Raw genomic sequence first — 21,073 nt, forward strand, 5'->3', positions numbered from 1 at the left:
TTCTTCAAGCTCTTTCGAACGAGGTATCACTCGACCTATGTTCTCATTTGAAAATTTCACGTTTACCTCCCTCCCCCCAAAATGGGGGGCGGGGGAAACCTAATGTTTGACTCATTTCTTAGGCCCCTCTGTATTGTACATTGTCTCTTAATATTTTTCTTATATGATGTATAGTTCGCGAGATATTGGCTTGTAACACTTATTTATAAGTACTGGAAATTTTATCGGATACAGGACCATTTTTGGGGCCCATCTTGAAAACGGTGCCCCATATCAAAAATTGTTTCCTACAAAAAATGTTCAATTTTTTAAGCTCTTTCGAACGAGGTATCACTCGACCTATGTTCCCATTTGAAAATTTTACGTTCACCCCCCTCCCCCCAAAATGGGGGGCGGGGGAAATCTAATGTTTGACTCATTTTTAGGCCCCTCTGTATTGTACATTGTCTCTTAATATTTTTCTTATATGATGTATAGTTCGCGAGATATTGGCTTGTAACACTTATTTTGACTCACCCTGTATATATATATATATATATATATATATATATATATATATATATATATATATATATATATATATATATGAATTAGTAATGTAAACCTACATCCAAGAGAAATGCATATAAGCCCGCTTCATTGTGTCGGCTGTGCTCACTGAGTGACATCACACTCATTCGGTAAAGTTCGCCTGCATGTTTGTGGCACTGTATGCTTTTGGTCGTTCTAACTGTTTCTGTGGACGTCAAATCATAGTTTTGGGTGATTTGACCGTTTTGAAATTATGGCGTTCTGACCGTTGGATGATCTAACCGAGTCATATTATTTAGCTACTGCAAGGAACATGTAGGTGAGAAAAGTAATTTAGAAAAATCCTGTACTTATTAATTATTACCTGTTCGTAAGTTCTTTTCTATTCGTTAGCTTTTTTCTATATAGTGTTTTTTTTTCCCTTTTTAAATGTTTTAGCTCATTACATTATATTTGTTCTTCTAGATAGGAGCAACTACATCAGTTGATGTGCTGAAGTACGATTCTTCGTCACAACGTGGTATTATTCGCTGTCCATCTGAGGGCTATGTGAAGCTAAGAAGTGCCTTTACGTTGAGTGATGATTACCAGGAGACTACATGCACCTACATAATCAATAAAGCCTCACCATGCCTTCTATCGTTACTGGGAAATCCCCGAATGTACAAGCACGTGTGAATGAGATGTGTACTTATATTGTTATTGTTGTGTATTGAGTGCTCGTGTTTGTTTTTCTGTATGAATTTCTAATGAGATATTTTTAATACTATATTAGTGTTAATTAATATTGATCTAAGAATGCAAGTACAGGGTGACAATTAATGAACTATATGAAATAAAACGGAAATTAGTTACAAACTACGTGGTACACAAACTGTATTGCACATGTAAACGGCACTACAGACACTCGGATTTAGGTTATGACATGTTCGATATGTCTGCCATCTCTGGCGACGATTTGGCGCAGACGAACAGCAAAATTCTGCATGATCCGTTGAAGTATCGGAACATCGATGCTGCCGATGACCTGAATGGCTGTTTTCAGCTCGGCAATGGTTTTGGGGTTATTTCTGTACACTTTGTCCTTAACATAGTCCCACAAAAATGACTCACATGGGCTCAGATCCGAGGAATATGACGGCCAAGCGAGTCCTCTTCCAGTGGCTTCTGGGTACCTCAGAGCCAGAATGCGGTCCCCGAAATACTACTCCAGGATGTCAAATGCTCTCATGGTCCGATGGGGTGTAGCTCCGTCTTGCATGAATCACATCTTGTCGAAATCAAGGTCACTTTGGATAATGGGTATGAAATCATTTTCCAAAACCGTCACGTATCGTGCAGTGGTCACCGCGCCGTCAAGGAATATGCACCGATTACTCCATGGCTGGACATTGCACACCACAGCGTCACCCGTTCAGGGTGGAAAGACTTCTCCATTGTAAAATGCTGATTCTTAGTCCTCCAAATGTGCGAATTTTGCTTATTGACGAACCCATCCAAATGAAAGTGAGCTTTGCCGCATGGGCATACGAATTACCATCATGCCCTGTGGTCAGCCACGCAGTTTGGACATCATCACGCGAACAATTCAGAAATTATGACGGTTTTATTTCATATAATTCATTAATTGACACCCTGTATTTCTTTGTTTTCTCAAGAAAGTTTTTCCCTAAGCATTATTTGTACCAGATTGCAGAAATGTTTTTGACTTGGAGCAGTGATAATTTCAGAGGGTGGCCCGAGGGAAGATTTCCCCTCGAAACTATTAAATTACTTCTTGCAGAATTCTATGATTGTACTTAACGAAGGTTGCTAGATCTTTGCAATGCTGCTCTCTTTATCCCTCTACATTGAACCTCCTCCTCTCTCCGGGGGGAACTCTCTGAAATCATCACTCGGTTTGGAATATATTAATCCCGAATGTTTAAATTGTATTTTCGGAGTACTTAAGCGTTAATTCTGATACGTATTTAATAAATAAAATTTTTCTCATACATATATAACAATTTGGAATCCTATTTAAGAGGATTCTAATTACAAATTATGAATCATATATTATCAAATTATGATGTTTTCTTTAATTTGAGAGTAAAGCGACATTACAGTTATATTCACTTCCGCTTCTCGACAGTCCTAATTTATCTTAAAAATATTCTTTCCACGAAACGCCTTCAGAGCAATCTCGTGGCTATATGGTTAGCGTTCACATCTTCGGCGCGGGAGACCTGGCTTCAATTTCCAGCTGGAGCTCATGTGGTTTGGATCGCAAGCTGAGAGCTGCATGTCCACATCTCATATGGCCTCACTGCTGAAAGAGACGCTAAACTCCAAAGTAACCCCTACTACGTGACTGTTAGAATTATAACTTGAAGCTAAATACGCACCTTTTTTTTAACACAATCTTTTATTTACGTGTATCGTGTAAACTAAAGGACAAAACCGTAAAACATTATGATTTTTTCCATTTTTGTTTGTTTATCTAATGAAGTTTAGCGTCTTTTTTTAACACCGAGTCTATATGAGACGTGAACCTACAGTTTAAGGTGAAATCCGAACTACTGTGATTCTTTAAATTTCAATACATTCTCAACGGGCATAGAACCCGAGACCACATAAACCAAAAGGTGTGCGCTAGCCCGGGAAATTTTTTTTTTTCGTATGAAGAGTTGAGTTGATTTTGAGTTTAACGTCCCTTTCAGCAGCAAGGCTATATAAGACGGGACCTACTGATTAACGTGGAATCCGAACCACATGAGCTTTCGCCGGGAATTGAACCCAGGTCTCGCACACCAAAGGCGCGTAGGCTAACCGCTTAGCCACGAGGAAGCTCTTTTTCGTATGAAGAGTATATACAGTCACCTGCAATCTATGTATACACTCGGATATTCTTTCATCAATAATTTCGTAACAAATCAATTAATTCGATCAAGTTTTTCTGGACATGGGGAGAGCATAATTATTTGTATACTATTGAAAACCGTATTCCAGTTGCACATTTCGTCAAGAGGTTATTGTCATGAGTACATGTAAGATGCATATACTTATCTTGCTCTTTACCTCTTGTTTTGTGTTGAAAATATAGCAGCAAAATTTCTTTTAATTGTGAAACTGTACATTTAAATAACTTGCATTCTTAGTCAAATATTAATGTACAGAGTGCGTATGTTCACGGGTGTAAAAACACCTTCAAACTTTTGGAGATAACTCCTTAAAGAAATTATAAGACATAGAATAGGAAAAATACTTCATTTCAGAGCTATAAGCTGCTGAATGTTTGAAAACCATTTTAAAATAATCCTATTTTCAAAAGCTAGTCCTTATTACATTTCTGTCTTAATATCTATTTTTGCGAACCGTATTGCACCTATAAAACGCATTTTAGAAGTAAAGAGTGGGTGTGAAAAGAATTCCAAGCAGTTATTCAACTTGCTCTTTCGAACTATTAAATATGTAGTGGTTCGTTCACAGACATGTATATTTAGAATCTATATAACATCCTGTCTTTCCTGTATAGCTTCTCGAATGGCTAGAATTAGATTCCATAGTGTGCAAGCTAGTGTGCTTCACATGCTGACTTTTCCAGTCTTCGGCAGCTTATAGCGTGAAAGAATCTATACATGTTTGTAACTGTTTCCTTTCATATAATGTAAGTCGATTTCCCGTAGTTTAGTGGTGTTGTTTTTCCGCACTCTGTACACTCTGTACAAACTGGGGACCAATGCACGAGTTTACAACATAATTGTTTCACGTGTGATTATTAATGTGTCAAACTTTTTGATTGGAGTTTTGTAATAAAGTTTTATATATTCTGCAGAATGTTGATACAACATACTTTAAAGTATCATAGGCGTTTCAATGTACAAATCAATATAATTGTGATAAAAAATTTTCGTTTTTGATTATTTATGAGAGTTATCTCTATTTCATAATGGTAGACCTATTTTGAATACTATACATAAATGTGATTGATCTCAAGAGAAGTTGGTTGAAAAATGTGATAACTGAAAAAATAGAAAAACTGTTTTAGTCCTTACTAATAGTACTTGAAATAATATTTTGTACATATATACAAATATATTCAGAGCTATGCTAATATAACAGGTATGACATTTCCAATCCTTTCAACCTGACGGTCCATGTTCGATCCCCAATGGGAACAGGCTTTTTCTCGTTCCAACCTTGCCATTCCTATCAAATGGGTACGTGGGGCAACCTGGAGGATAAAGATGGTCGGAGTGTGAGGCTGATAACATTTTTCTGTATATGTTTCGAGGATTAGAAAGTGTTGAACCTTGCCTCCATCTCGTCCAAGGCCTGGCTCAAAATGAGAGATAGTATTTTTTACCTTTCTACAAATATGTATGTACGTGATTAATACTATACAGAGAAAGACTAACCAACCCATTCCTATGAGTCATAATACGAAGCAAAATATTGATATTTAAAGTAGAGCACGAAAGGACAGAGCTTATCTCTCTTCATTCACTTATTATTTACAGTTATTTTTCAGCGAAAATTGACCATCTTCATAAGGTCCTATTGTACAGTGGAACTTAACATGTTAAAAAAATAAAGTTAAGAAGATACAATACTGCTATAATTTGATATTTATTGTTGTTCCTAATTAAAAGAAATGTAAAAAATAGCGAACCTAGAGAGATTAAACGGAACCTGTCCAACGTGTATATATATATATACTACAGAATCTCCATTCGGATATGGAAAGCCTAAAACAAAACTCAAAGAGTTGTCATATTCCACTAGTTGAAGCAAAAATCTCTAAGCTTTGTTATGTTTATCTGCTTGCGATGTTTCATTATGTAGGTTAATCTTCGACCTTCATTCTCAGAAGTAACGAATTGTGATGATTTAATCACCTTGTTTCATTACAAAACACATCAGCAGTAATTGTCTGAAGTTTTAAGTGTTAGTTGCTTTCCAAAATTCGAGATTTTTAATGTCGGATCATTTGGTGCGTGTATGTTGATTCATACTAAAAACAGGTTAATATACAATATAGCATGATGCGGGAAGAGTTGAAGTTACACAAATTATGGGTTGCAATAATATAATGGTTATCTCACCATGCTGTTGTCTGCAATGCAACAGATAAGCTTTTATTTATTTATTTTAATATAACCTATAGCAAACAAAAGACTTGTGTATAATATTATGCTTATTATTTTTCTTTATATTGTTTTCTGTATTGTGACTGTATTTTCACTGCATATTCTTTCGTAATACAAGTTTCTCTGTATTGTTTTAATCAAGCTGATTGCTTACAAATTTAAAACAGTTTAGTATTTAACGGATGTCATATTTCTTGATTCAAAAGAAAAATCTGTTAGTGACTTCATTTTTTAATAATGTATTGTTCAGTTGCTAATATTCTGAAAAAAAAAAATGGACATCACTTCTGACTCAAATATCAATGAAACTGATAAAACATTTAACAGGTTAAGAACAAACGTAGTATTCGTTCAATTATCATTTTTGTAAAATAGATAATTTCCGTCGTGATGGTTTAAATCGCTGCTTAAATAGTAGGATGTCTTGTTCAGATGAGAAATTCTCTGTTACTGCAAGCGTAATGCAGTATTTTGTATTACTGATTTTTTTTTTTTTTTTTTAAATATTTACCATACTAGTCGTAAATCGAATCTGTATCCCGCTTATTAGACGGATGCTGCACTATTGGAGTTACCAACGCCACCATCGATTCTCTATGTTAGTCTGTACACCATTTACCCAAAAAACGGATTATTCGACATCAGTTCAGTATTGAAATTTTCTTCGTTTTGTTACATGGTTACACACACTGGTATTAAATGATAATAATATATTTAAAACCTTTGGTGTACATTTTTTTTTATTTATTTTATTTTACATACAACTACACAAACAATATACGGTATTGCCAATAACACAAGAATATAAAAGTCAACGTATAAAGTTTCTAGATATATAATTTAAATTGGAGACCTGCCAATCTATGGCCGGTAGGCCTCTGGAATTTCAGGAGGCCCATTTCCAGCCCTTGACAGGAATCATTTTGTTAGTACGTAATCCTATAGATATTCAGTTTTAACAATTATGACAAAATAAACGCAAAAACACACACTCATAATCATGTATCTATTTCTTTCAGTTAACAATAATTTCTTTACAATTTATATGTTAATGGTGTAACTAAAAACTCGTGTTTTAAATCTCGGTAACTGCAATATCTAAAAGTAACCATTAATATTTTGAATTGTGGTAAGTTATTGTTTGGCAGAAAGATAAATCAATTTGTCTGTTAATCAATAACTTTTGCGTTTGTATATCAAAAAGATGAGAAGAACATTAAGGAAAATATTTTAAAAATGCATTTACTTATATACATACATATATATGCTATGATAGTGACAAGTTGTAATTGTTAATAGCAGCGTTGTGGAGGGGAAAAAAATAATAATGTACAGTTTTTCGGTAGAAAAGAAGCTATCATAGATGTTGCTTTTTTTATCTTGTGTGGTACATATAATAATATTTTCAACATTTTTAAAATTTATTTACAGTAAACGATGAGAACTATATCTTAACCGAAAATAATTATACGTTGATATCTGTAGTTTCATATCTTCCGAATATAATATTTGGCATTTGTTGTAAGGGAATAATTTCACTTCAGGTATGAGAGAAATGAAATTGCATTGCTACGTACAAATTTAAAACTATAATAACATCAATTTTATTTCTTTTCAAGATAAGACTAAAATTAGTTTACTTTTGGATTTTTCATTCTGGTTTATTTATTTTTCGTTTTTTAATTATTATTATTTTAAGTTTCCCTATTGAAATATTTGAATTTTTAGATTAACATTATTAGATCTACATTGTATGGCTATTATAGTATCGTCTAGTTCCTACTGATATTTACATCTTTAAATTAAGATGAGTTTTATGAAATGAACATTTTCAGTTTTATCTCCGGCTAAATGAGACGGTGATAATGAGAATGAATGAAATCATGGAATGAAGCAAGTGGGAGGAAACGGAAGAACCCCGAGAAACCCACCACACAATGCTTGCCCAGCACAGAGTTCACTTGGTGCGAGCTAGGATCGAATCAGGGACTCCGCGCAACAGGCATCGTGGCCCAAGATGAGTTTTAGACCCTGTATGGATAAGAGTGATTTGTGGATTTTTGTTGATCTTTTGCTCCGTTGTAACAGTTAAATATTATTATGCATTCTATTGTGCCATATGAAAACCTAAGATATTTAGTATAAAAAAATAAACCCTTTTTATTTTATACATATTTAAACATTCCATTTAAAATTAGTGCAAATATAGATGAAAATACCTTATAACGAATGTAATTACCATTTTATCAAATAAATATGTGATGGTTTCGTTTTACTGAGAAACAAATTAAATATTTTTCCTTCTATATTTGCTCAATGGTGTGTCCATAAATAATACTTGTATTATATTGTTTGTGATTCTGTCGCAGATGATGCACAATTGTTTCTCTTTGTGAGTTACCGATTCTGAGTGAGTTACTTGCTGTAAGTACTTAGTTGTGTCCACATATACATTATAATTGAATCGGATTTTGAGCGTTTTACTCGTGTTTTTGATCTTGCGAAGTTTCTATTTTTGTAGAAGTTGTGTCACGTTTTTTGCAACGAGAAAGATATTTCTAGTATTTTGAATAATATTGTGTGAATAAAGTTGATAAATTGTCATTTCTTGCGTTTTTTTAAATCCTCCCTATGCAATGAACTATTGAATGTGTGGGATTAAGAAGGAAAAGATTCCACCTGATCAGAATTTTGGGAAACAGAAGAAAATATGTTTTGCAGCTTAACTAATAGGTTAATAAATAATAATAATAAAAACTATAATTACAGAGTTATTCTGTAGGACCTGCATAAGATATCGAACATGTTATTTTTAAATATTTATTTTTGTTAGTTAGCTGTTAGCAACAAAAATTATGATTTTTTTTTTCTTTTTAAACTTGCTGTTGAAGGATTGGAAAGTACAAATCAAACAGTGTATATATCTGTTAATAATATTTACTTACATGAAAAGTCATACAATCGAAAGAATAACTTTTGTAATTGGCAAATAATATTAAAAAACAGAAACAAAATAGTTTACTTCAAACATCAAGTGTTACACAACATATACATAAGTATGCTATGTTACTTGCCGTTCTTATCCCGTGGTAGTGCACTAATTGGTTGAAGCAAAATTTGTTCGTAAAGTCTTTACAGTCATCAGAAACATTTGATGATTTTACATACATCTGCAACCTTAATAGGAACTTACCTGTCATACGCTCTAACAGTGGGAATGGTAATTTCACCAATCTTGTACGGCTTAAACACACAATTGTTAATGCCATCACTAGACTTACGATTCTTCTCTTCTTTGACAGTTAACTAATTGTACTTGGAAGAAATTAGAACTAGACACGCTGATGTCAAGAAGGAACACGTTCGAAGAATATTTTGTTTTTTCCTCTCAGTCGGAAATTTTCAGTAGCCCCTAAAGGCACTAGAAGTGTGTAAATATTTCTTTGCATCCATGGATGCACATTCACATGAATAAAATGCCAATCGTAGTTTAGTTTAGCTAAAATGACTTTTTTTTCTTTAGTTTAGCTCACTCATTACGTTATCAATCAACATGTGTAACTAAAAGTTCAAACCAAAACAGAGGAGTTCGGTTACAACTTAAAATTCCAATAGAATAAGGGAGAATTAACACTCTAGTAGGAAGACAAAATTTTCACTTTTCATAGTAAAGGTCCTTGTAGCTCACTGAGGAACCACTTAAATTAACATTAGCTACTGTTAGTTTTGAAGGTTGAAGTAACGAATTACAAAACTATTTGGCTGGTCCTCTCATATAGTGGACAAACATGGTCGGAATGTTAGCTTACTTACAAACATCGAGTATTCTAATCTTAAATACAAAAAGAAAGAAAAATGCATTGCTTTGGTTTGTTATAAATAGTCAATCTATAATAATAATAAAAATAGGTGGAGGAGGAGGAAGATGAGCTAAACTAACATGATTCAAGAACAGAATAATTCCAGTGGTTGCAATTTATCAGTATGTTGAATTGGTAATATCAAAGTATACCTTTCTTCTAGCATAAAGGAAGTTATTCTATGTGAAATGTGAATTCTTGTAACATCCATATGAGTAACAAGCAGCAAGGGTCGCGTGCTAACATAAGGTAAGAAGACATTTAGAAGAAAGTCATCCAAGAGCTTTCATAACCTTGTGACAAGAATTTAGTCGCACGATGACATTGTTGGGAACAGTACCGGCGGAAGGGCCGGGCAAGCCGGGCGACCGCCCGGGGCGCCAAATTTTAGGGGAGTTAGGGGGCGCCAAAATCCTTGCTAAATTTATATTATTGTAAACGGTGAACTAAAAATTAACTTTTTCATAAATTGTGTAGCAACATTGGTTACTACCTCATGCCATAGGCCTCACTCTTTATAACAACCCCGGTTTCTTCTTGAATCTCCTATAAAGGAAATCCCTTCACCTTATTTGTCTATAAAAAAGAATCTCCGCTGACAAAGCTAAAGTTCGTTTGTGTTGTGGTGTTTTGGTATGAAGTTCTTTCTTGTGTTAATGTGGTTAGCCATGTTTTCCAACAAGAATCAGTGGACATTCAGCAAGCAGTTGATCTGCTTAAGAAAACCAAGTGTCGCCTTGAGAACATGCGAAGTGATGAAGGTTTCCAGAATATTTTGGTTGATGCCAAAGTAATTGCTGAAGAGCTCGACATTCAACCACAATTTGAGAATGAACCAAAACTCCGACCTAGAAAAGTCAAACGACAATTTTTGTATGAATCTGAAGACGAACCGATTAATGATCCATACAGTGCGTTTAAATGTAAACTTCTATTTTTGCACATTAGACACAATTATCTGTTCCCTGAATGAAATATTTCAACAACTGAAGCAGCACAGCGAATTATTTGGGTTTTTGTATGACATCCATCCAATAGCGGACAAAGAGTATTTACTAAAGTGTTGCAAGGACTTACAACTATCTTTAACAGACAAAGATCACTGTGATATTGACGGATTTCAGTTATATCAAGAGCTCTTACTTTTACCTTCATTTCTCGGTTCTGGAAGTGGGAGCAAACCGTTGCAAGTACTTACATATATTTGCAAGAACTCCCTTATTGGGTTATTTCCAAATGCAACTATTGCTCTAAGAATCTTACTAACTATTATTTTAAGTGTAGCTTCAGCAGAAAGAAGCTTCTCCAAGTTGAAACTTATAAAGAACTGCCTACGATTAACGATGACGCAAGAGCGTCTTGTAGGCCTTTCTATGATGTCTATTGAATGTGATGTTCTGTGTGAGCTTGACACTGATACTTTAATTAAAGACTTTGCAGAGAAAAAGACACGAAAAGTTAACTTTACTTAGCATTGTAAACAAGTCAAAGGACAATTTGCATTAAAACTGTATAAAGATGTAAAATTATATTACTGGTTGTATTATTTGTATTACGAAATCTTTGTACAATGCTGTTACAAAATATATTTGTATGTTCTTTTGTTCATATATGTGTTCTCTTTCGCAGTTAACAAGGTTGTTTATGTATATATGTGTAAATAAATGCTGTATCGCATCATCAATCTTAATTTTATATAAATCGTTGTTTCTTGAATCGTTCTGTAAATTTCTAATCAGTGACGTAGAATATTTTGCATGCTCATGTGTAAATAATTGTTTCGTATATCGTTAACCTGTGTATTAAAACTTACTCTGTGTATTTAACTGACAAAAGTTAAGATCTTACTCAGTTTGATAATTGATTCTTATAGTTATAATTATAGAGTTCAAGGAGTTATCCTTTAAAAGCAGCTATCTGTAAGGTAGCATAGCAAATTTAAACTCAATAATAACAATGGGTTGTAGGGGGCGCCATACGGATTCTTTGCCCGGGTGAAATTTTCCCCTTCCGCCGGCCCTGGTTGGGAAACAGGTTCGTTAGTACGTAGTTGCTAGACAAGATTACTAGAGAACAGGTTGCCTCGAAACACTTCGGTTTTCGTTCGGAGGGAGTCGGTGAAGATCGTAAATACGTCACATGGAGACCCAACGCTTTGAAGACACATGAGGGGTGCGAAAGAATGTTAATTGTTTGACAAACTTGTGTGACAAATGTTTTGCAAATCTTTTGTGTGTGTGTGTGTGTTCGAAAGGAAATTTTATTTGATTCTATATCGTAAGCTAACAGATTTTTTTCAGCTGTTCGTGTTAGTGAAAACTTGGGCCATTTTCTTGGTTATTTCATTTTTACAGTGTAGTGTTTTTAGTTGTGTTATATTTATTTATTATTATTATAGTTTTTCCTGGAATGAATCTGTTATATTCCTATTTGGAATTTAGTGCATCGAATGTAAAGTGATTTTTAAATATACACTTCTGTGGTGATGTGAAAATTTAGTTTTTAATTAGTTGAATTCTATAGTACTTGCAAAAGTTTTTAATATGCCGGGCACAAGGTGTACTGTCGCAGTATGCAACAATAGTTTAGTGAAAACGATAAAAGATGATCTTAAAAAACATGTCAAATATTTTAGATTCCCCGTAGATGCAGAACTACGAAGACAGTGGGTTCAACGTTGTAGGCGTGATGGCAAGTGGAATCCAGATTCGTGTAGAGTGTGTTCGGAGCATTTTGTTTCCAGTGACTTCGAAAGAGATCTAAAAAAACGAATTATTAGGGCTGCCTCTCGTCATGAAACTAAAAAAAGACGCCGTACCTTCAGTTAATTTGGGGTTAGTTAAAGATGTATATAAAGAAAAACAATTTGAAGACCGCGCGGAAAGAAAAGCAATAAGAGACAATAGAAAAGTTGTAGCAACTTTACTGCAGTCCAGGGAAGAAATAGACTCTCTAGATGCTTCTATGGTTAATACACAAGAAACTACAGTAGATGATTCCTCTATTTTCCTTCAAAAACAAATAGATGAATTAAAACATCAACTTTTACAGGAGAAAATGAATAACAAAATATTAAAAAGTAAACTTGAAACAACAGAAAGGAAATTAACTCTTAAAAGAACAGCACTTTCAGATTTGCAAAAAGAACTCCTTCAATATAGAAGTAAAAATAATTCTCTTCGCGTGGTTCATGAGAAGCTTGTATCGGGACTGAGAGGGATTTTTACTGATAACCAAATTAAGATGCTAACAAATAAACAAAAGCGTATTAGGTGGACTGATGAAGACATTTCTGTAACCTTTACGCTAAGGTACCTAGGCAAAAAAACGTACGTATACCTTAGACAAAAACTACACCATCCACTACCTGGACTGTCAACTTTACAGAAATGGGCTTCAAAAATCGATATGAGAAGCGAGAATGGTATATTGGAACGTATTCTATGTATGATGAAAGTAGCTGGATTAAATTATAAAGATACTGAAAAACTTACAGTTCTACAGTTTGACGAGATGAAAGTTAAAAGCGCTTATGAGTACGACCAGTTGAAAGATGAAATTATAGGTCCTTATTCAAGAATGCAAACTGTAATGGCCAGAGGTTTGTTCAAAAATTGGAAACAATTAGTCTATGTGAAATTTGATCAAAATATGTCTAAAAGTATTCTCGACAATTTAATTCTTCGGCTGTCAGATATAGGCTACAGAGTCATAGCATGTGTGTGCGATATGAGTGGAGCTAATCAAGGTTTATGGAAGGAATACGGGATAAGCATTGAACGAACTTGGGCTTATAATACAAGAACACAGGAAAAAATATACTTTTTCGCAAATGCACCGCACCTATTAAAATTAAATCGGAATTGGTTTCTGGATACAGGTTTCATCTTTCCTGATGGCAGTTATGTGACCAAAGACCCAGTAAATGCGCTTATCCAGTGTGATAGTCATGAAATTAAAACTTGTTATAAATGAACTGAAAATCACATAAATTGTGAAGGTACGGAAAGGATGAATGTAAGAAGAGCCGCAGAATTGATGTCGCACACTGTTGCAGCAGCTCTTCATCACTTTAAACCTGGAGATGATCCTCAGTTGGCTGAGAACACTGCAAATTTTATTGGAACCGTTAATGATTGGTTTGATATTATGAACACATATGTTCCATCAGCTTCAGATCTGCCAACTAAAAAGGGATACGGAATCCGACTAGAAGAACAAAATGCTGCATTAGATAAAATGTATAATACAATTAGTAGTATGTTGTGTCGAGGCAAAAAAAGCATGCAAGTGTTTCAAACAGCCATTCTTGTGTCCATTATATCCCTGAAACATCTTCTCTCATGTGTTCGGAGCATGGGAATGAAGTATGTTCTAACACATCGTTTAAATCAGGACTCTTTGGAAAACATGTTTTCGCAGACTCGTTCCATGGAGGACTCTATGATCATCCTACAGCTTTAAATGCATTAAATAGAATTAGAATGATTATTTTAGGCAAAAATCCTGGCGTACTGGAAACTAATTATGTGATGATTCCGACTCTGATCTTACGGTTGATTCTGAGTAGGACGGTAAAATTTGTGGTTGTTTTATAGTGCTCCAAATATGGTAGAGGTTAATTGCTGTTCTATATTGAATAATTTAAAGTATAAATATAACTGAGTTACTGTACAGCTTAATGTTGTTTATCACATTAATATTTTAAATATATGCTATTCCAAAAAATTCTTTCACAAAGCATCATTGTTAGTGTTAAACTCCATTTAGCGAACACTTCTAAAAATCAGGAAATGTTATTCCTTATTTTATGGATAATTTTCTTTCAACGGCATATTTAGTAAAGAATTTAATCGACCAATTTATTAAATTTAATTATCTTGATTATTCTGCAACTTTCGTAATCGGTAAATGTGTATTTTTTTAAGTTTCTAAGTATTTTCAAGGTTATTAGTTACTAAAGTCGAGTTTCTTTACTATGATATGATTACACTGTATATCAACAACTTCGTTGTTACAGTGTAGTTTCTTAAACAGATTAATTTATTAATTCCGTAAACCAAGCGTAAAACCTAAGAAACTTATTGGTCCAATTCTTTGCATTCTCGACAATTGAGTACATCTCATTGCCTATAGATAAAATACCAAAAATAACATTATTTTGCGTGAAGAAAGTAACCAGCCGTATCTGTAATATCAATTCAGTTTTTTTAAAATTATTAAAAAGCTTGTTTTCATCATTACTATTCAAAAATATTTAAGGTAATGTTAACAACATATATGTATAATAAAATTGTTATAAACTTTAGATCTTTAAAATAACAAAGCAATTAATAATAATAATTCATTTTCCGCCATTAATAAATTTGGTAAACCAAAAGAAAATGTATTTCTTTAGTAATAGAGATCCTGCTGTTACTTAAATATTTTAGTTAGTGTGTTCATCGGTGATTTGAAAAACTGGAGAATGTATTGTAAGATAAAAGAAGATGAGTCAGATTGAGAAAAATGGAGAAAGTTTCATGAGAGGAGAACCTAACGAAGAACTTAAACTCCGTGTCATTAATACCAGGAGCTGCTGGCAGGTAGAATACTTAATAATAGTGTATGACTGGTTTGGTGACAACTGACTTCACTTTCTTTAGTTATCGTTACGTTCTGTCATAAATTTTAAATTTTCATGTTGGTTTAATCCACTATCAAATTCTACCGCGTAGTTGATTGGACGCCTCAGGGGCACACCAAGGTAAGAATTCACAGTGTAGAATGGATAATTATTTTCCGCCAAGGGTAATAGAAGGAAATTTAGTGTAAGTAGAAAGAAAATTATGGTGAGTAGGTGGGAAATCCGACTGTATTACTTAATAAATATCAAATTCATTCTTTAATTACTAGAAAAAAATGATTAATTAGATGGTTGTTTAGTGTTCCTGTTGCAGGTGATACAAATGACCATTATGTTTTTCACTGACAACGACAAAATCCATTTATTGCTAATTGAAACATAAAATACCCACTAAAACACCCATTTTGGGTAAATACCCGCTGAAATAAATACCCAGGTATTTTACATCCCTAACCACGACTTCCGAAGAATCATGATTCCCGAAGAACCACGACTCCCAAAGAACGACTCTCAAAGAGTAACTACTCTCGAAGAATCGTTACTCATTTCTAGTGATCAACGACTCACTCACTCATCCAAAAGAGTTAGTTAGAAGAGTCGACTCACTCGCGAGCGATACATCACTATTAAGAGTACTGGGCTACTGTGGCTTAGTGGTAGAACTTTCACCTCTGGTGCATGGGATCTTTAGTTTGATCCCAGCTCTCGCCAAGTGAGCTTTGTGGAGAACAAACATCGTGTGCGTGAACTTTATCGGAGTTCAATAGTTTCCTCCCACTTCCTTTATTCCACCATTATCATCATCCATTCCATTATAACTGTCTCCCTTAGCCTCAGTGCATAATCATTGGATGTTAAACTAAATTAAATAAATAAAATTAAAATAAAAAATATGAGAAATGCTGGCTCCTCAGAGCATTATTTCAACAATAGAAAGGAACAATAGAAATTCGTTTAAATTATAAAATTTTGAATTTACTTTATTTGTTGTAATCCTTTAAAAATCTAATACCATGACAACACTACTTTTTGTGTTAAGAATATGTTATCCGCAAAATATGGACGCAAGGTGAGTTGATAGTAATTTCTCTCATTCTTTCTTTCATTTTTATTCATATATTTTTATTAATTCATTTGCAAAATTTACGATAAAGTGTGGAGAATTTGGATTCTTGGAGGAAAAAATACGTATGCGGGATTTTCAATAGGTAATATTTATTTATAAATAATAGTGGGTGTGTAGCCTAAGTATCTACGACGAGGTTTGAATTTAATCTTATTATAAAACAATAGACCAATGGAAGAATGAAAATTTACATATGTTGGCCTAAACTATTTTATGAAAATGTATATGCATGTAATCATGTTATATATTAATAGTGGTGATTAGTGTTTCCAGATTCACAACTCTAATGCTTTAAAATTATTTAGTAAATCATTCGTTTATATATAATGTATATAGCAAAATTTGGTGGTAATTTTCATTTGAAACTGGATATGATTGTCCTTATCTACCATAAATTAAATTAAATCTTTAAGTTTTACGTCCTACGATTATGCTGGCTAAGCTAAAGGAGACGGTCCTTATCTAACAGTTGGAAAGATGAACATAATGCAGCTATGGTGGGGATTAGGTGTAAAATCTAGTAATCATTGAAAAATTACATATTTCAGTAGCGTACACAGAATTTTAACAAAACGGGTTCAGATTCTCAAACTCATATTCTTTCAGTACAAACGTGACTGAACTTTACTTTTCTATAATATCTTTCTCAATGTGGAATTAAAACCCGAAAATCCCCCTTGCGTACGCCTCTGACAGATTTACCTGTATTTCGTAATATACGCTCCAATTCGCCTCTAAGGGCACCGAGAAGTAGGACTCGTTTTCGAGTGTTTTGCGACAGATTGCATTGATGCACTTTCGGTTAGCTCAGTAACTTTGTCTTCGTTATGTCAAGGTTAAGATTGAATTACTTTTCGCGACAGATGGTGTAACCTTGGGTTTAGATATGTAGCATGTCTTTGTTCTGTCAAATTTGATGTAAATTTATATTACTTATCGTCTCTGCGACAGATGACATTAATTACAAAGTGGATCAACTTTTCACGATAGATGTTGTTAATGCAGCTGTGGTTTATCTGTATAGCCTAGGCGTCTTATGCTATTTGAGGAATTTTCTTTGAAAATTAAATTGAGTATGCATCAAGTTGTGCAATTTACAATTCTAAGGTGTTTTTGTTTAAGATTAAGCGGGTATAGGGCCAGACATAGTTTTATTGAGTATGAGCTTGGCTATTGTCTCAGACGATTGTTGATCTATTTCATAGAATGCTTATATTGTTTGGGATTTAGGAAGTGCCCCTCAGTAGGTGAGAAGAATACTAGCTACAGTGAGTTGTAGCTGGAGCAGACTTTTTAAAGTTGGCCATTAATGCATTGTGAGGAGAAGCAAATATCCACAATGTAAACCCTCTGCCGAAGTCCTCATAGCGTTTTTTTCTAAGTTACGATTAAAATTTGACGACTGGTGAAATTATGAGCGTGGTTACTATAATTTGCTACAGCCAGTTAATCAAACATAATTTAAAATTTAAAAAGAAAGAAATCGTTAAAGAATCATTTAAGACACCACTTAATTGGCTTTCTAGCTTTAATTGTAAAAATATCAATGAATTCCCATATTTCTAACATGGTTATGCTCCAACGTGGATCAATAGAATTTGAGGAAGTTGAGAGAAAATAAGTTGAAACTCGCGAGAAACATTGAAAACTATATTTAAAGAAGTATAATTTATACAAGGAAATATATTTTAGTTATATTTAAGGAATAGCACAGCGAGAGGACGATCAACACAGCATTCAGTTAGTAGAGCATGGCCAATTCAACAGGAAACACACCATATGCCCAAGTGGCAATATGCCTTGTCAGCATAGGAGGGCTCAATGTAGCCTATTAATATACTGTGTTCAATGGAGTCCTAGGTTTTCCTACAAAAAAGGAAGACCATGAGAAGTTTGTGCACGTGCAAAGCATGCCGCCAAAACAGTGATACGCGTGTGCAAACAGGAGATAATCATACGCAGGAACGATTGGGACGTGGACACACCACTGGATAACAGACATATTTTTCAGATGGCTATGACAGCGAACACCGTCGTACACAGCATCAGCTAGACGGTAAAGGATAATGGATGTAGAACTGTTTGAGTTGACTGTTTGACAGTGTCTGGGAATATTATACTGGGTCACGCATGGCTTTACTTGACTTCCATTGACTCAGAACCACAAACGTCTCAGGCTACAGTGGGCATGTGAATGCCGTTGCTTACCATGTTGAGCGGCCCAGACGAGTCGTACTATGACGGCTACCTAATTTTAGACGCTGTCATTATGAGTGTAATCTGCTAGCGTATTGTCGAGTATCATAGCAGCCAAAAGACAAGCATAACGGTTTGAGGCGACTGCATTGGGTGCAACACACGACCTCAGCTACTACCAATTCAGAGCAACCTCACAAGTGGCCAATAAATCAGAAAAGTTCCTTTACACAACACGGATGCTATTTTAACAGAATAATGCCCAATCACATATATCCCAGAATGTAGACGTCTTCTTAAAGGAATAACACGTACGCTGCTTCTCTGATCTGTATGTCGCTTGATATGTCACTCATCGGACATAAGTATGATATTGTTGGTCGGTAACTTGTTCATCAGAGACCTTTAACAGACAGTGTCGATACCTTGTTAACAGAACCTTAGCTAAGATTACCTAACTCAGAGAATCCGTGAACTTTTCAATTTCTGTCAAGAAACATACATATTTTGATTTCTATAGAGCGTCTCACTCTTAGATTGCAGTACAGGGTAAATGGAGCGCGCTGTTGCCATATTTCTTCCGCAGTATGTTTTCTTCTGAAGAAAGAAGAAGAAAGACAGAATGACTGTGTCTGTAAATAAATCTTTTTTTAATTCATATATTTTCAACCTTTTTGTCATTCCATTCGCGCAAATTCACTTGGAACGGCGAATTGAAGGGTACGAAACAGTCTAATAATTGTGTGTTAGAGATTTCCTTTTATGATGGTTTATAAATATTTGCAATAAAATTTCGAAAAGGGCAAACGGAATCGAGAGAATATATGAACGAATAGAAAACATATGATTGAAATAGACGACAGGCTAAACAGTTTCACACAGAAATTTCCTGTACCGATTGTGCGGCAAACTAAGGAATAGCATTGGGTAAGATACTGAAATTGGATAAGAGTGAAAATTGGAGTAGGGTGATAATGATACGTGGCCAGAAATATGACGTACGAAAACGCTCATTCGTCTGTGTACGCAAAATATACGCAAATCCAATTCCGTTTGTCAAACAAAAGTTATATCGTAAAGCATATTGTGAAAGCGGCTGCTCCCCACTTCCGACGGTTTAGATCCGATTTTCTCCGCGGAACAACAGTATGATATTTTAACAAATACCAGGAGGTCTAAATGAAACACCACACTATAATAGACATTATAAATGCATTTGTGAATATTAACGAAGGATTAGTAAATTTAAAATAAAAGGATATGAAAAGAACGCATGCTAAATACCTTTTAATCACTGTCACTGCTACCACTTAAAGGTGAAATGCCTTCCATGTATTCAGTCTGTAGCTGCAAACCCGAAAAGCATGATTGAGGTGACGACGACGACGATGATGAAGTTGAAGTTGAAGAAGATGATGATAGTGCTATGAGAAGACGTTCTTCATCGTCTTGCAATTCATCGGCCTTCCATAATTCTTGTTTCAGTTTTTTTACATGGTCCACACAATCGCTCCATTTTTGTGGAGAAATCTGGGAGTAACCTTCAGATATTAATTTTTCTATATCACTGACTTTGAATGTTGTGTTGTGTAATTTAATAAATGCTTTTAATTGCGCCCAAATCAATTCTATGGGATTCAGCTCACAGTGCTTTGGAGGTAGCCGAATCACTGTTTCCCCACACTTCTTGCCATTTCATCGAGTCTGTACTTTTCATATTTTTCTCTTTCTCCTGCCACTATGTGTAAAAGCTCTTGTTTTATCATATTATCTTCGAATGCAATACTTTTTTCGCTTAACCATTGTTTGATTTCACCTACACGCCATTTTTGTGTTGGAATGGATTCGCACAATCGGCTATGGTAAGATGCGTTATCAAGTACAATAACAACCTTTTCCGGTGTATTTGGTATTAATTGTTCCGCAAACCACTTTTCAAAAGTATCTGCTGTCATCTCATCGTGGACGTCAGTGGTATTTTTCTTACAAAGAAATGTCAACTCGGCATTTTTTACAAACCCCCTTTCATTCCCCGCGTGAACTAGCGCAAATCGCGGTCCCCTTGCCCGTGGAGGTTTCAAGCCAGAACTCACACCTTCTAACACAGCCTGTCGAGCACTTTTGATGTTGGTGTCCTTCCATTCTTTATCCACTGTAAGCCCAACATTTACCCAAGATTCATCTGTATAAAAGATCGGTAAACTTATTGCTCGAAACTGTTTGACTTGCCTCAGGTACCGATGACGCCAACGTATATCATCGCGTTCTATGAAAGCACACTTATTACTTCGCCTTACATATCGGAATCCGATGTCATGTAGAAACCTGTGCAAAGTACTTCTTGAAAAATTAGGCAAGGTTTCGTCTTCATTAACGGTTTTTAAAATAACATTTAGTGTTGGTGGAATATTTGCGAAAAGTAACGAGTGAACAATACGGCGCACTCCACTCTGAACAATACCATCGTAGATCACCGATCTTGCATTTTTCTGCAGTCCTTTTCTTCTTTGCTTGACCTTCGCAGGAGTCGTCAATATTTCCTTGTGTTCTTCCTTTCGTAATGTGTAAGTAGTTCTTTATGAACATCCTGTAGCTCGTGAGCCTT

At 34.7% G+C, this 21,073-nt stretch overlaps 1 protein-coding gene across 1 annotated transcript in view; it reads left to right on the forward strand.

Moving 5' to 3' along the window:
* The window catches only part of LOC145664356 (ribonuclease P protein subunit p14-like), a 47,661-nt gene extending 39,397 nt beyond the window's left edge, over positions 1–8,264 (forward strand). Inside the window, exon 3 of the mRNA XM_081730986.1 lies at positions 997–8,264. Coding sequence (XP_081587112.1) covers positions 997–1,209 — 213 coding nt within the window. The 3' untranslated portion in view covers positions 1,210–8,264. The remainder of the gene's footprint in view (positions 1–996) is intronic.
* The last annotated feature ends 12,809 nt before the right edge of the window (positions 8,265–21,073 follow it).

This window comes from Thermobia domestica, chromosome 11 (genome assembly GCF_964235325.1).
Source record: "Thermobia domestica chromosome 11, izTheDome1.hap1.1, whole genome shotgun sequence".
NCBI classification, from domain to species: Eukaryota; Metazoa; Arthropoda; class Insecta; order Zygentoma; family Lepismatidae; genus Thermobia; species Thermobia domestica.